The sequence below is a fragment of the Cariama cristata genome, unplaced genomic scaffold (genome assembly GCF_000690535.1).
Source record: "Cariama cristata isolate BGI_N322 unplaced genomic scaffold, ASM69053v1 scaffold14690, whole genome shotgun sequence".
NCBI classification, from domain to species: domain Eukaryota; kingdom Metazoa; phylum Chordata; class Aves; order Cariamiformes; family Cariamidae; genus Cariama; species Cariama cristata.
In genome coordinates, this window is record NW_009594193.1 from 31,127 (window position 1) to 48,434 (window position 17,308).

A 17,308-nucleotide genomic window follows, 5' to 3' on the forward strand; every position below is an offset into this window, starting at 1 on the left:
GTGGTGGGCGTGTGAGGCTGCAAGGTTGACAATGCGGGGTCTTGGTAGTGTCAGTGCTTTCCCATGCACTTTCAAGGAGTGCTCTTTCAGCTGGCTGATTGTCATGGTGGAAAATGAGCAGGAGGAACATTTGTAGGCATGTTCACCTGGGTGAGCGAAATACAGGCAAGTCATCAGCTCACAAAAGAAACAAATGGGGCCCCCATACTTCTCTTACTGAACTTGGCAGTAAAATTCCCATGGGCTCTTCAGCGAAAGACTGATCCCAAAGAGAACAAACTATGCGCGTCTCCTTGTTGGAGCAGTCTGGAGCCTACGGGTACAGACACCTGCTATGGACCAAGGTATTGCTTTCTGACAACTGCAGATCCTTGTAAAGTGACTGATGCCAAAAAACAGAGACCAGACTCTTAGCATGACCGTGTTGCATGGTACGAGAAGAAAACAGACTCTGCGATGAAAATGGAGTCACTTAACTATAGCACTTTCTTTGGGAGCACAGCAACTAGAGAGGGTGAAGTCATCTGTTTCTGCATGCAGCACATCCAGCACCATTATTAATGAAGCAACAACACTACAAAACGCTAACAAAGGTCCCTCTGAAAAAAAAAAAAAAGACGTGGGGCAGAATTTACATTTGGGGAAGGTTGCATTTTCCTTATGAAAAACCTGCCATTACGCAGGAGTAATCTTCATAGAACTGGTAACCAAGTCAAGGTTGGTTTACTGCAAGAAGTGAACATGGCAATACCAAGAAAGGTGCGTATCTGTAAGGCTATGTGAAAGTGTGTTATGAAAAAGCACTAAAAGAAGTGAAAGAACAGAAGTAATGAACAGTAGTGAATTTAATTTTGAATACATTCCAAGCAATAGAGACAGGAAACAAGGGGAAACAAATCCTGAAACAAGATTTGTTTTGCATTAAGCATGGAGGCAATTGGAACACAAAGTGAAACTGTCTCAACACAAACAATGTGATATTATACAGGTGCCAAGTTATTGTTTTCGAAGTGCCACTTCCATGTACAAGAGTAACACTGGCCACATATGAGTTGTACACAAAGTGCCAAAACCAATATAGGAGTGAAATATTCATGAATAGTAACAAAAGAACAGGAGTTCTGGTAATGAACAAAGCAGAACATGTTTTCCATCTCTCAACAAATTTAGCAAACAAGGTTCTCAAACAGCATTGTTTCCAACACCAGAAATAAGTACACCAAAAGAGAATGTGAAAACACACGTATTGCAGCAAGTTAAAGTAAGCACACCTGAAAAGATTAGCAACCATCCTACATAAAAATGACTCTTGCCCCACTCTTCCAGAAAAACTATGCTAATCATAGGGACAAAATACAAACTCTTAAAAAGCCTCTTTTGGTATATCTGAAGGAGAACAGATCACTGAAGAGTCTGAAAGGGTGAAACAAGAAATTGTCTCACACGTTTTTTCAAATGGCATTCCTCACCTGCATATTATATCAGTTATACATTACCTTTTCGCAAATAAAACAGTTTTTGTATAGCATGTACAACAAGTTGCTCAATGGGACACGATAATATAGGGACAATAGAAACTCTAAGGTATAAGATACTAGTGAGACACAGATCTAGATCCTCATGGTTTGTCAGTAGAAGAGATTTCTGGATGACAGTAGGCACCAACCATTGACTTAAAAGCACCACAAGACATTAAAGCAAATAGAGGACGATTACATATTAAGCAGTCTAGACACAACTAATAAATGTACCCACTATTCAACCATAACAGTTCAGGTGGACATCAGCAAGAAAAGATGCATTTGATTGTAGAGGAAAGGCTACGGTTTGGCTTAACAGAAGCCTTCTGCACTTTTTTGACTGCTAGTCTTGCATTTCATAAAATGATAATATTTATATGCATACAAATAAAGAAATTTCAAAATTTATGTAGTGGGTGGTCTCAACCCCCAATATGTACTCGAAGTATTATGTTCCAGATCACACAGAAACTAAGCAGGGCCAATACTCTGGCTTACAATCATCCATTTGTGCATGCAGCACATCTGGTGTCATTGCTAATGAAGCAAGGACACTAGAAAATGCTAGTTCCCCTCAAAAATGTAAGAAAAAATAAAAGAACAAGTGAAAAAGTTCAGATGAAAACAACAGACAGCCTATTTAGAGATACTGTAAACTGTTCCACTCCATGCCAAAGGAGATGGCACATACTTGATGAAAAACAAATGCCAGAAACACTGACTGCTACCAGCTGTTAAGGCAAGAACGCATTTTATTGTCCACTGAATTTTGACCCATCCCCAGAAAACGAGGGAGAGAGGCAGTCTGAGTAAAAAACTTCAGGATTTTACTGAATTTTAAAGATCTCCAGAATTCAGAAAAATTCAGGGGGATTGAAGTTTCCACTTCTAAATGAACCGATAACTAGATGATCGACAAGAGACAAGAAAATGGGAACAAAAGAGAGGTTCAGAGAACCACTGTGCTATTGAAAAACTGGGGAGTCTGAGGAAAAGTCTTCATAACATGTTTATTCAGTAGTATGTATTTCTGAAGGATTGACTCAAAACACAACAAAGCAAAGCTCTGACTGAAAAACATACAAGCAATTTTTCTGTAATATGAATATTCATTTTATGGAAACAGACTGAGGCAGAAACAGATCATAAGCCTTTGGAAACCCTATTACACAAGTCATTGTGCAAGCACTATCTAGGCATCCATGAAATTGTGTTCTTGTATGATGCAAAACATGGTCCTTCAAGGAGCGTCCACTAATCAAGAGCATGAATTCATAATAAAGAAATCAATAACTTACATGAAGAGGAGTGTGCAGTAAATATTAGTTACATGCTAACTTTGGCTCTAAAAATCTGGCAGGTTCAAACAAGATAACACAAAGTAGCCCAGCTGTACAATAGCATAAAGAAAACATTATTTTATGGTTGACAAGATAAAGACCCATGTCACCTCTGTACAGGATGTGGGACTCTGTAAACTGGAACTGCTGCATACAGTTGGATTTCCTAGGAGCGACAGAATGCCATGGTCCCATAGAACAGGAGGTTGGCAAAAGTTAACCTAATCCACAATATTCATCCAAGTCAGAAAAGGGTCCTGCCAAAAGCTCTGTGAAATCCAAAATTAATACAGGAAATGAAGTTCAAGTGACCATCAATCCCTCCTATACTTTCATAGATGAAAACTGCCTTTGGATCAATGGTGACAATTACCTTTATTTTTTTTAATCAGCAGACAGCTATAAATTCCTCCTGCCGTTTTTCCCCATTTTCTCATCTTCCTCCTCCACCCCAAGCTGAGTATATGACACAGTGTAAACAAATAATAAAGAAACATAATTTTAGCCCCTTTGTCATCTGTTTCAGGAGTTTCTACTTGCAAGTTTTTAACAATTGCACTAGTTCTCAGTTTTTTAGATTGGTCAATATTCTGTTATTTGCATCAGAGTGCACGTTTGGACTGTGGTTTGAGGGTCGTGGTTTTGTCCTTTTAGCCACAAAGACGCAACCGTATCCAATGGAGCCACTGTTTTTTTATTCCAGTCTTCTGATAACCTTTCAATGCATGATGCGTGATGGCGCCAAGAGTCTAGGGCCAAGGAATAAAGATGAAGAAATTCTGAGTCTCACGCTTTTTAATAACCAAAGGTGCAACACTTTGAGGTGACCTATCCTATATGAAACATCACCTCCCCAATTCCTCTTCATCAGAAGCCTGTCTGTTTGCTTGCTTGTATGGATTCTGTACTGCAATATAGAGATTTGCAAGATAAATTTCCATGTATGATAATAGAATTGTGCCATTCTCAGTCTGCTGCACACAGACCTGACTCCCAAAGCTTGCAGTGTTTGGTTTTAACATGAAAGCCAGTGTAAGACTTTACCAAAACCAAGGGGCAATCCACAATCCGTTTCCAAGAGTCACTTAAAGCCCAAACATAAACACAAACATAGCAGAGCAAAACTCACCACTAATCTGTTAAGACACCGATAGAATATGTGGATTGATTAAATTCATTGATAAAAGAAAGCAGAAGAAAAGGAAGAAGTTCTTGAAGCACTCATCACTGTTTTAAATTCTTGTCCTTCCAAAAACATTATCCAAACTCCCACCAATTCCAAGAGGTCTGTAGGCTGGCCAATTCTGACTTGTCTTTGAAAATCTTACCCAAATTTGGTGACAAAACACGTGGTTCAAATCAGCATCTGTGATGAGCAACAAGAATACACGGGCCATTTCAGCTGCTGCACTGCAAAACTGAGAGAGAAAACTTACCAGCATGAGCCTTGAGTATATGGGTTTTCAGGCGGCTATTATAAGAGGACTTGAACGGGCACAGTTTGCAACGGAACGGCTTATGGTGTCCATGATGGGTCTGCATATGACGATCCAGACTTGAAAAAAGAAAGACAGAAAAGGGAAACACGAAAGAGTAAATAATTTCAACTATTCCTTCAGTTGCAAAGTAACACACTTAACAGCAATATTAAATTAAATAAAAGGCAGACCAAGCTCAACTATCCTTTCTCATACTCTCTCTTAAAATTCAATAGGTCTGCTTACAGAATAAAGTAGAATCTAAACTGAGGAAAAGGAGCAGTGCTAACATCAATTCTGTTATGCACAAAGCAAGCCACTTAAATAAACTTATAGGGCAAGATTAGTATAAACAAAATTGTATCTGATCCAGACTTAAAGGACCAACCAGTTGAAGAAACAAGAAACAGACAAGAACAGTAAAATTATCATCACAGAATTTTTCTCCTGGCAAACATTTTTGTGAAAATATGCCCCCTTTTGTCTTGTTGATGAAGGGGAGGAGGGGAAGTATTTTTGACCAACTTTACTGAGGCAGCCTTTCGGTTACAGCAGCAAAAGCAGATTAGAAATCTTGCTCTGGGGAGGGTGCTAGCAGGCTGCAGTTGATGAGTTCAAAGATTAAAAGGCACAGAGGTTCAGAAGTAACAGTGTGGGAGACTCCACATGAAGCTCAACAAGAGAAGAAGGGGTGGCAAAGGCCAGCCTCTACTTTCTTCAGGGAAACGGGAAGCTACCAACAGCCTGAATGCTGGGGGGTGATCAGAACCCTCTCTCTCTCCACAGTTTCTCATAACAGCTCAGTGAAGTTTGAAGAGAAAAAAGGATGTTTTCCACATTTTTCTAACAGAAGATCAAATTCATTTTATCTGAGTGAGTCCTGCAGAACTCTGCAGTTCCTACACTGTGGCTGACAGCCATGAATTCACAGTCTCCAGGTGGCAGGCAGGACGTTTCAGCTTGGGTTGTAAACATTTCAAGTACAGCCTCTTCTTTGGACACATTCATGCTTTGTGATCTAGTCTTAGTTTGCATCATCTTATGCATGGTGATGAAACAACAACAGGGCAGATACAGCACACTGGAGGAGTGTCAATTTGCCAAAGCTACCCCCCCACCCGCTACCTTAATTCTAGATGTATTTTAGGTGTATTTCCTTCTATTTTCCCTAAATTGTCCTGTTCTTTTTTTTACTGAATATCAACACATAGATCAAGTGGCAGTTGTTCCAGCCCTCTCACACTACGCAATATTGTCACAGGATCTTTAGTCCCACACTGACAAGAGCTTGAGCCAGAAATCCCTGTTTACAAGAGCTAACACTGAAGTCTGTGTATTCAAAGATTTGATGACAGAAAAAAACATGAAAAATGAACCTATGTCTCCTCTCAGGGCCACTTCACACAAATACAATTTAACAGAAATCCAGGATGGAGTTTGTGGCAAAATAAAATAGACAGCTTTTCCAGAGAATTGAGAAAAAAAAACCTCCCAAATGAGTAGGACACTGAACGATTGCAGTGAAAACTTCATAGAACAAAACTTGTTTTAAAGAGCTGACAGGGAATGAGCTTACTTAACAATTAAAGCAGACTGCCAAGGATGTATATAATACATATCAAGCTGTTCTAAATATATACCTTAAGGCATTCTACACAGTAATAATTAAAACTATATTCACAACCACAGACTTTGCCAGCAGAATTCTTCCAAAGGCAGGTTTTTAAGTTTCGGTCAGATTTGTGAGAACAGTGGGCTGTTTAAACATTTGGTTTAGTTTCTTTCTCAGACTTTATCTCCCAAGAGAGTAACTGCATCAGAAAAAAAAATAAAAGATGAAGCAGACAACTTCAACAACAGCAACACCACCTATTATCAAGTTAGGCGATACCTGTAGAGTTCTTCCCTGCCATCCACCACTTTCTGACTTACCCATCCTTCTACTTGTAGGACACAACTTTATTCACTTCCTAGGTAGGAAACAGAGTGACTAGCGACCAAACTCAACACAAGTCTGATTTTGGAAGCAAACCAGTTTACTAGGCAAACAGCAGGTTCTGTAAGCTATGTCAGGTAGGAGCATCGCCCACTGTCAGCCTTGCCAAAGCAGGGCGCGATACAGCCAACAGTACCCATCCTTCTTCCAGTCCCTTACTTACTGTTGGCGGCTCAGTCCCACGGACCTTTTCAACAAGGCAGACTGAACTGTGGCACCAATTTGCAACAGTGTGACACTAGCAGAAATCCTGCTTTTAACACAAGGAGTTAAAAAATGCTTTTTATCATGATTTCTCTCCCACATGCATTTCATTGCAAATCAGTGACATCTTCACCAAATTTAAGAGCACTACTGACAGTGATATGAATGCCTACACCAAATGAGCACCTGGATCTCTTTTCTTTTGTTAAAACTGTAATTAAGCAGCTCTCTCCCCAGAAATTTGAGAAAACATGTATCTGTGATTCAGTCCGAGTTGCTAGTGGAAAATATCCCACAAACACCATTTTTAAGGGGCATGCCATATATATATGATTATGATTAAAATAATTTTAAAAACTACCCAGCTTCAGACAAAGTCAAACTTAGGGAAACAAATCATAAGAAATGTGACTATTAACGATGACTATGTATTTTTTACATGCTACATGAGACAAGGAAACAGGCTGAGGGTGTCCCTACTATACCACACTGGTGTGAACTTGAAGTATTTGTGGACTGAAATTGCATAGCATAATTAAGAAAAAAAAAAATCTAATTTTAAGGTAAGTTTATGACAGTTATTTAACATTAGAAATGAAAACTCCATCATCAAAGAGTTGTAGCAATTATAAACATGGTAGTTATATGCAGCAGAAGCTCCTTATAGATGCAAGATTAACAAGGACAATACTTTTCTCTCCTCTTCTTGGCTTGTTAAGTCTCATGCATTTGCCAAGGCCGTGTAAGTGGTAGGCTTCACTGTTTGCCTACTGAAAGAAATCTTATCTTTTTGCTTGCATGCTTTTCCCCTACACACACACAAAAAGGGCTTAAATAAATTCAAGATATAAAGATGCAACCTTTTATAAATAGCAACTCATAATGGCCAAAGATTTTGTAGGATGGAAAATACCTAAATGCTGAGAAAAGTGTTGCTCAAGATCAAGTTGAGTGCGCCCTTCTTCAATGTCAACCTACAAAAGAGTAGTGCTAGTTTGTGCTTTTGAAAACAAAAATAAAAGCCACAACTTACTTGTGCCTGAAAGCAGAGACAAAGGAGCAATACTGGCAGCTGTACTTGTCTTCCCGGGTAAACATGGCCAGAGCCAAGTGACTCCTCTCGTGAGATCGTAGACCCTGCATAGACATCAAAACCCGGTCACACTGGCTGCAGTGGTAGCCCCCAGGCCTGGTTTCATCTTCCAAGGATGCTCCAGATTCAGCTTCTGTAAATTCCACAATGCCAGGGTCTTTGGTTCCCTCACAACCCTCCATCAAAGTTGTGTTTGAAGAATCTTCAGCTTCCTGCTAAAAAACACATACCCCCCCAAAGCCATCAATTCTCTCTCCCTTCTGCCCCTCAGTCTTTCCCATGTGTTCGTTATAATACCTAGGTTTCCCACTGCATTATTTTTCTAAATATATCCCTACACAAACTCCACACCAATGGCTTTCCAAAAAAAGGGCCTACTCTTGGAAGGGAAAAACCTAATTATATCTACTGTATACATACATGCATATGTAAAAAAAAGAACCTCACTCCTTGATCAAATTTGCCTCAGATAATGCAAAAGACAAGAAATCGAATGAACTATCTTTCAGTAGTCTTGACATGAATCTTCTAAACTTGAAGGTTCATTTTAGTTTATTTTGCTCTAGCTTACAGTGTAACTACTCTGCAGACTAACACAGTAGCCTAGTCTACAGCAGACTTTGTCCATCAGTGTCAAATTCACAAGAAAGAAGCCAGAACTCTAAGACCCTAGAATCCTCTATAAAAATAAAAAGCAAACAGGAAAAGTCGTCCTTTTTTTTTTTTCTCCTCTCTTTCCTAACTTTCCTTTCCCGTTTCTAACTAGAGCATGCATTTTTGCAGCAACTTTAATACTCTATAAGAGTATTTCCATCCCATTCTTTCGGTCATGGATTTCAGCTTTTTGATCCCTGCTGCAAAATTTCTATTTACTCAAAAGAAAGCATTGACACTACATAAACTTCACCTGAGTAGCAAGGAGATGAGGACATGGTCTGTTAGGAGGGAAGCATCTGAATCTGTCAGTACTACCAGCTAAAGTGAAGAAAGGCCAGTGGTAGGGCAATGACAGCTCTCTCGGGTAGCATGAGTTAGGCTATGAAGGACTCTGCTTCCTCACAACAAGCAGACTATATCACGAAAGAAGCAGCTTTATGCAGGCATCAGGAATCTTTGCCAAGAGCTCACTGCAGCATCAGGAGGAATACACAGCTAGTTCCCACCACCTTGTTGCACTTTCACTACCCCTGTCGATATCCTGGAAATCAGGTTGTGGAGCATGACCTACCCTTGGAGATGTCCTAGAAGGCATTCCCTTTCAGAGGGAGAAAGGAATAACACATTTACACCTAATCACCTGAATGGGAGCACTGGCTCAGCTGGCCACTGAATGTTTTGTTTGGAGCCAGTGTGCAAATTTCATGTGGAAAGGTGTACCACAAGCAACTTCGCACATTTGCATGTGCACACTTCCTCTTCTTAAAAAAAAAAATTAAAATAAAAAAAGAAAAATGAAAAAAAGAAAACCAGCAGCTCTTTTAAGGTTTAACTAAGCAGAAAAGTAGCCCAGAACAGCTGAGAGAAAGTCTCCTGCTCATAAACCAAGTCTTTCGGTCATCAACGACATCAACTCCTTTGTGGCTGAGAAGAAATGAGAATTAAATAGTCTTCGTGCCCCTGGATCAAGAGTGGAAAAAAGTTAAAACATCTCAAAATCAACCAAATGCACTTCAGAAACTTAGTGTTAGATTAAAACATCATGCTGAACTGGAATACCCCATTCAAAACCCATTCAACTTCACAAGAGCCCTCCATAGGTTTTCAACAAGTTCTTTATTTTAAACAATGCAAGAAGTTGCAGTCACCTTCAGTCACCCTTTTAAAATACTTACCTTTACTGTAGCTGACACAGAAGAGACATTGCCATACTGGACATGCTTGCGAAGGTGATTACAGATGGCTCGGAGTGTTGGATGGACTTCCACGCAAAATTTGCATTTGTAGCCAACCACTTTCCTTTCCTTAAGTTTTGAAACATCTTCCAAGTGTCCAAAAGCCTGTTTGAGTACAGAAGCATAAATCTCTGAAATATGCTTTGCTATCTCATTTTTAGGAACATAGACCACATTTTACACCTGAAGGGAAATTACACTTTGTACATTTGTACACGTCCTGTTTTGCAGAACTGCAAGGTCGATTTTTGTTGACATCTATTAATGCCTCCAGAATAAGTGGACAAGACATTTGTACAGGACAAACCTGCAGTTTCTGCATAACAGTGGTCCTCTAGAAGACCATTCAGTTTGGCCTGAAACTGTGCTCTTCCAAGACAGGAGGGCTGCCCCAACAGCTGTGCAGAGCATTTCCACAGCAAGTATACTTCAAATTGAAGCAGAAGGAAGGGGGTAAGCGGGCAAGAAAAGGAGCAGTTTGGTCTTTGCTTATGAGGCACTTGCCAAAAGCTTCAGTTACAGATAGTATTAACATGACATGAATCTGAGTGCTTCATCAGAGAAAGTACTGAGAGAGAGAGAGGAGGTTGAGAAAGAAACCACTGTGTTATTCAGAGGTACACTGAAGAGGGGGATGGGACATTTTGTAAAGAATCTGCAACAAAGTACATCAGCCTTGCCACAAAAGAACAAGTAACTGTCAGATACAGATGGCCTTCCAGAAGGGTGGGAGGAAGGCAAGAAGATAAAGAAAATACTGAAGGAAGCAGTAGGAAGGAGCAGGGCTTCCTACAGAACCTAGGGAGACGTGGAGGATGGATCAGGAAATTAAAGCAGAATGTGTAACTGACTTATGGAGCTCACTGGCATGCTGAGTCATTCGTTAGCCTGTGGTCATTTGGCTCTCAAAGAGAACATGCAAGTGGGCATTAGTGGGCTCCCTGGCAGGGAGCAGGGAAAGAGACCAGACACACAAATCCTTACCCTCTCTTGTTTGAAATCTGCAAAAGCACCATCTGCATATTTCTGCTTGCTCAAAAGCTGCTTCCTCCTCTCTTGACGTTTGGCACGCTTCTGGAATTCCTCGTTGTGACCATTCAAGTGTGCAGTCAGTTCTGCCGTGCTATGCAATTTCGTATCACAATGCTTGCACTGGTAGACAGGGTTCTGAGAGCGGGTGCCGCTTCCCAGTATGGTAAAATCCCTCTTCAAATCCTTGCTGTGGTGGTCAGTATAATGCATGCACAGCAGCTCTGCTGTGCTGAAGGACAGCTTGAAACATTTTATGCACCTGAAGGGAAGCCACTCAATTTCCTGAGCCTCTGTCTCCACCTCAGGCTTTTCAAAGTCATTCCTCTCCTCGGCTGGAATTGGCTTTTCATGCTCATCAGCATACACGGCAGTGAAGTAACCACCCAGCTTGCTCGCGTGCTGCTTCTTAGGGAAAACACCAGGGTGACGCTTCATGTAGTGGGACACAATACCTTTTTTGCTGAAGGACTGGAAGGAACAAAGTGAGCATTTCTTCTTCTCTACAGCCCTCCTCAGCTCCTCACTTAACTGAGGAGTGTCATCCTTGGGAGGAGATGGAATGATGACTTTATTGGGTTTGTCGCTTACCGTCCTGGAGGCTGCTAAGCAGTGAGTGTAGTAAGCATCAATGTCATGTCTTTTCTGGTAGTGTGCCGCAAGCCCTTTGCGGATAGGGTTGGTGTACGAACACAAAGCACATTTGAAGAGGTTGTTCTTGCCCTCTGGCTGTGCCCGGACGTTGTTATGTTTGATGCGGTAGTGCCTGGCTATCCCTTTCCGGGTAGAACAGAAGTATTTGCAGAGCTGACACCGGAAAACTGTATGAGACACTAAATGAGAACTGGAGAAATGAGGTGCTGGCACAGAGAGCTCTCCAACATCCTCAGCAGCAATTTCTGGGGAAGCCTTGATTTCAGTCACCATGTCTGGCTCCACCGAGGCAGACACCTTTGGTGGTGACTGGGCAAAAACATCAAATTCAGGTTGATTGTGGTATTTCTCATAGTGAATTTTCAGCTTCTCAAGTGTTCCATGGGTGTAAGGGCAGAGCTTGCACCGATAAGCACCATAGCCTTGCTTGAAAATCCTACTTGTCTCTTCCACATCATTCTGAGCAATATCATTTGACTGCTCCACATCATGCACAAAGTCTTCAGCAGTGACCTTTATTGATGGGTGCCGTTTCTGGTAGTGTGTGAGAACGCCATGAATACGTGTATTAATGTATGGGCAATGTCTGCACTTGTATACAGCCCCTGGGTTAATGTCTATATCCTGAGCAAAGTCTGCAGCTTTCACTTTCATGCCAGGATGCTTTTTGCCATAATGTGTCAGGAGGCCATGCAAGTTGTTGTACTCTGACTGGCACACTGTACACTGATACGGAGTGGAGGAGATAGCAGGGTTTGCAGAAGCCAGCTGGACAGTTTTTTCCTGGGAAAGGCTGGGATCCTCTGCACACTCTGCATCCTGATCCATCTGTGATGTTGTTATCTGGTCTTCAGAATCCATCCTGGCCCCAGCTTCATCGGGCTGTGGGATGGATTTCTCAGCAGCATCTTTCTCCTTAATGATATCTAACAACACAGATTCATCTCCATTCATGGCCCAAGGGTGAAATGCTTGGTAGTGATTAGTAATATCCCAAATGGAAGATGCTTCAAAAATGCAGTCTCTGCATTTATAGGTCTTTATCTCTGTTGGCATCACTAGGGCAGGAGGGGAAGGATCGGGACCTGCCCAGAGTTTAGTTGCCATGTACGTATAGTCAACATAATGCTCAGGATGTCTCCTTTGGTAATGCACAAGCAAACCACTCGGCTCTGTGTGTGAATAAATGCACCATTCACAGTGATAACCAGCTTCTATCAAGCCATCCAAAAATGCCCACCTCAGAATGGATGTGACCGTGGCCTTCAGGTTCGGGTGGTCTTTCTTAATATGCTTCCTCAATGCATAGAAGTAAGGTGATGTGTAGCTACACTGCCGGCATTTGAGGGCTCTCAGCTTTGACTTGTCCCGTTCAGTGCTGGAGGTATGAGCAGGCACACTGCCAGTTGATTTCTTCTGGCTGCGATCGCAAAGGCTTCTAATGGTGGCTGTATGCTGCCTAATCACATCTGCGTTAGCTTTGAAGTCACGATGCTTCTTTTGATAATGAATGAGCACGCCTTTCACGGTCCGATTTCCATAATCACAGTGTTGGCAGAAGAACATTTCATTCTCGGGAGGATTCACAGAGGTCTCAGATCCACCCCGGCTCAACTGCTGCATTGACACTGGTGGCCTCTGAATACCAGGTGGCAGCTCACCAGCTCTCATCATCGCTGCAGTGGGGGGTGCCTGTCTGATATATTTGGCAGTGACCTTTATCTCTGGGTGCCTTTTCTGGTAGTGGACAAGCACTCCCACAACTGAGCGGTTGCTGTATGAACAGTGTTTGCAATAGTAGAGTTCCGTAGCAAGGTCTGGGGGTGGTGGTGGGGGAGGTGGAGGTTGAGAAGCCAAGTTGGACAATTTTGGGGAGACGGGTGTCCCCAGCTCAAAAGACATCTGAGCCAGGGCAGAGCCCCTGTCAACAGAGACTACACGCATGGTCTTCTGAATTCTGAAATATGATGCTTTTTCTTCAGGGTGCTTTTTCTGGTAATGCACCAGAACTGAATGCATGTTAGGGCTTGCAAATGAACACATGTCACAGTCATAAACAACCACAGTATTGACTGAAGGTTCCTTCTGATTTTCACATTCAGGACTAAAACTCTTGGCGGCACTTTTGTTAAAACCAGCTGGCACACCAGCCCCGCGAGCCACGGGGGTGGAGGTTGCCATAGTTTTTGGAGCAGAATTCAAGATCTCTCTCAGTGTCTGAGACTCTGTGTTCAGCCCTTCTTGCTGCTCAACAACATAGCTTGAAAATATCATTGCATTGTTAATTTTCACTGTGGGATGCATTCTTTGGTAATGTGGCATCAGGCTTCTAACATTCGGGCTTGTATAAGAGCAGAAGCGGCAGCGGTAGATCAGATCAGAATGATCAAAGTTCAGTACATTCATAGCTTCAGGATGATGCTCTCCATAATGCTGCTGCAGGTCTTCAAAATTTGTGTAGTCAATGTAGCACTCAAGACACCGGTATACTGCACTGTGATCATTGGGATCCAGGATATACCTAAAGCTGAATTTAATATAGGGATGCATTCGCTGGTAGTGGGTGCTAACACTCCTGGCAGATTTGTTGCTGAAATCACAGTGTTTACAATAGTAAAGCCTGCCAGAGTCATTAAACTCTGAATTCTCATTGCTCTGATCAGTACCATATATGTTTGACTGGCTCCCCAGAACAGAGGCATTAGGGCTCTGATGCTCCTTCATGCTGACAGAAGAGTAATAATCTTCCTCATCTTCAGATAAAGTGAGCTCAATCTCCGCTCCATTGGTGGAATTGTAGTCATGCTGCATACTTCTAAAGTTTGTCTCCTTCTGGGAATCACTAGCCTCTCTGCCCCACATTTGCTGGGGTGCGTAAGAACTGGAAACCTCTATCATTGGTTCTGTTTGCTCTTCTTCTCTGTCTAACTCCACTTCTATCTCCACCTCATTGTCCTCCTCCTCTTCCTCATCGTCCTCGACATTAATGACAGCATCTTCTTGCTGTTTGTTTTGGTTGATTTTGCTCTGCAGGTTGCTCGCTATTTCATCAATCCTAGTTCTCTTTTTCACTGGAGAGAGATCTAAAGGGAAGTCATTTGACACCTTCCGAGGGGCTTTCGCAACAAAGTTATTTTTAGATGAGAGCCCAAGGATGGAGGTCTGGCTCTTCTTCACTGTGCTGGCAGAGGGGTGAGCATCTGCCTCACTCTCTTGTGGTGTGTTTGATGGCGGTCCATCATATTTTGGCAAGTTGTCACAGAATGAATGCTTGTGCTGCTGATGAACTCTGAGGCCTTTCAAAGTTGTGGTGGAATAGTTGCACATTGTGCACTTGTATGGATGCTGTGAATGGGGCTGGGGTGACTGCTGTTGCTGCTGTTGTTGCTGTGGCTGCACTGGTTCCATCATCCCAGATGACTTCCTGCCATTTATATTTCCACTCTCGTAAGACACTGTGCTGTCATTCAAAGAAGAGGCGATGCTTTCAGTCTGAGAGTTCATAGTGTCCCAGTCTGATGCTGTTCCTGTGTGACATTGCTTGTGGGCACCAAGCTTTAACGAGCTCTTGCAGGTGAAAGGGCATTCATCACACTTGTACACAGCTGTCTTCCCAGACAGGTGGATGTTCTCAATGTGACGTGAAATGCTTCGGCGATGCATTGTCAGGAAAGGGCAAAAAGGACACTGGAACCTGTTCATATACCTTCTAAAGGGAATTCCCTTTGTTTCCAATAGTTTGTTGCCATCAGATCCCATCAGCTGCTCTGCAGACATTCCTGAGGTCTGGTGATCCATGGAGTTCAAGCCATTCTCGCTGTCCATTTCATTTAGTTCTTCATCTGAGCTGGAGTCATTTAGCATACTGCTTGTTTCCAGGTCAGCAGAAGAATTCGTCATATCAGCAATTCCATAGCGGGATCTGTCAGACAAATTAACTATGCCCGAATTGTGAGGTGACTTAGGCTTCATTTGAGGGTAAGACACAGAAGAAAACTTGGAAGATGTAGAAGAGTTGGGCCTGATAAGGGAATTACCCATAGAGCTCCTGAAGTTTGAGACAATAGCATTCGACATCTCACGTCCTGTTGTATTCATGGAGATATAATTAGAGTTTGGAGAGGCATTCTGGGCACTCTTACTCTGTACATCAGGTGCACTGGTTCCATCTTGTTGCTGCCTCAGGCTTGACAGTATTTTCACCATGCTGCGGTGCTTCTTCATCATGTGGTCACACCAGCGCTCCCTTCGAGGCGTCTGGTAGCTGCACCACTCACAGCAAAAGTTGCCCCTAGACTTTGTCAGGGGCTTGACCATGGATTCCAAAATGCTCCGCTCCACCACCTCTGCAGGCAGCTCCTTGCAGGGTTCCTGCACTGGCACAGAAGCAGACGTTGATTCAGACACAGCAGCGGCAGCAGTAGGAGGAGTTGAGCTCTCTTTCAGGTTGTTTTTGTGATACATTTTCTGGTGCTTAATAATTCTCGCACGCCTGGGTGACTTGTAGGTGCAGAACTGGCAACTGAAAACTTTGCCAAACCCTTCATGCATCATGATGTTGTAATTTAGGGAACTAGCAGTTGGTGGCCCCACTGAGCTCCCCCCAGCCTGTGCTCCATGAACCTTGCGTGTGTGCTCTATGAGGAGGTTTTTGGAACGGAAGTAACGCACACAGAACTTGCACTGGAAAAACTTGTTGGTTGGTTTAGGATTTGGAGCCATGTGCTGACCATAGAAAGTCTGGCTCTGGCTATAGTAACTTCCAGTCCCCATCTGACTTGTTGCATTTTGCCCTAAAATGAGAATTAAGGTGTATATGTAAATAAATAAAATCAAATAAAGAGACTTTTCCTCCACCCATGCTGTATGCATAAGAATGCAACCACATCCTATATAGATAATAATCACACCAGGATTCCCTCACTTATTTATAGTGAGATCTACATATCTGACAATAGTCAGAAAAATTACCACGATGTATAATTTCTACATATACATGACAGTGGTGTACAGTTTGGGATAGGTAATTTCTCAAATATCCTTCTTGGGGAAAAAAAAGAAAGTTAGTACACTAATAAAGTTGAAAATTTTGAGGTGGTTCATGGTAGTGAAGAACAACCATGAAAACCTGAGAATCAAAAAGCAATACGAAGAACTACATGAAAAGCAGCTGGGAAATAAAATCATACTCCATGCTTGCATTTACAGAAAAAGCCATGGTTAGAACTAATACGGCCAAAATCAGACATCTGCTTTGCTGACACAGCAATAAAGATAATGCAAGTTTTTTAAATCATATTAAAAGTAGAAACTAAAACACACTGAAATAAGCCACATATAAAATAGAAGGTTAGAGCTGAGATCTTAGAGATGAGATCAATCTCAGAGTTGAGATTTACCTGCTATTTCATCTGCAATTGCAAATTCATCCTTTACAGAAGAAAATTCAACCTCAGTCTGGTTGCTAGCATTCATGGAACCAGACCTTGGCTGGCTAGGACTCTCCTCAGAGACATCAGTTGGCTGCAGAAAAGCAGTGTGAACATCCTGAATGTGAGCTTTTAGGTCTTCATAAGATGGAGCTCGAAAATCGCAGCCATCACACTGCAGCACCTCCATGGTTCAGATTATGATCTTTTACATTAGAGAATTCTGCAAGAAAAACAGAGGAGAAGAAGAAAGAGATAAATTTTACAGCAATGCCATTGTAACAAATCCTGAAAATAGGTAATACCAAGCTTATGATGATTCAGTCATTTTCAGAGGTTCCACGAATACTGCAGCATAAAACTCAACCTTTGCTTATCATATTAAGAGGCATCAACTGAGATTCACATGAAGTCCTACCTAGGTAGCTCACAAGTTGCTGACTCAACTCTACAGTCAACTTTCTGAGAAGTAAGTACTGATTCAATGGACTTTGTCCTCTTGGCTTTTCCATTACACAGGATAGGGCTGTTGTTCAGAAGTTTGTTTTGTTCAAAGACCAAAACCCACATGCTAGAGAAACAGCACATTACTCCCAGTCATGCATTGATATTTACAATCAGAAGACAGTGGCTTCTGCCCTTATGAGACCCACCCTAACCTTCCTGAGAGTTG

The 17,308-nt window shown here is 42.1% G+C and overlaps 1 protein-coding gene across 1 annotated transcript in view; it reads right to left on the reverse strand.

Annotated features, from left to right (window-relative positions):
- The window catches only part of LOC104159327 (zinc finger protein 462-like), a gene marked incomplete at its 3' end in the record, with an annotated part of 44,067 nt that extends 27,242 nt beyond the window's left edge, over nucleotides 1-16,825 (reverse strand). Inside the window, 6 exon segments of the mRNA XM_009697212.1 lie at nucleotides 1-146; nucleotides 4,297-4,415; nucleotides 7,572-7,675; nucleotides 9,464-9,628; nucleotides 10,508-15,999; nucleotides 16,606-16,825. The exon segment at nucleotides 1-146 is cut by the window's left edge and continues 18 nt beyond it. Of these exon segments, the coding sequence (XP_009695514.1) occupies nucleotides 1-146; nucleotides 4,297-4,415; nucleotides 7,572-7,675; nucleotides 9,464-9,628; nucleotides 10,508-15,999; nucleotides 16,606-16,825 (6,246 nt within the window).
- Nucleotides 16,826-17,308: the final 483 nt, after the last annotated feature.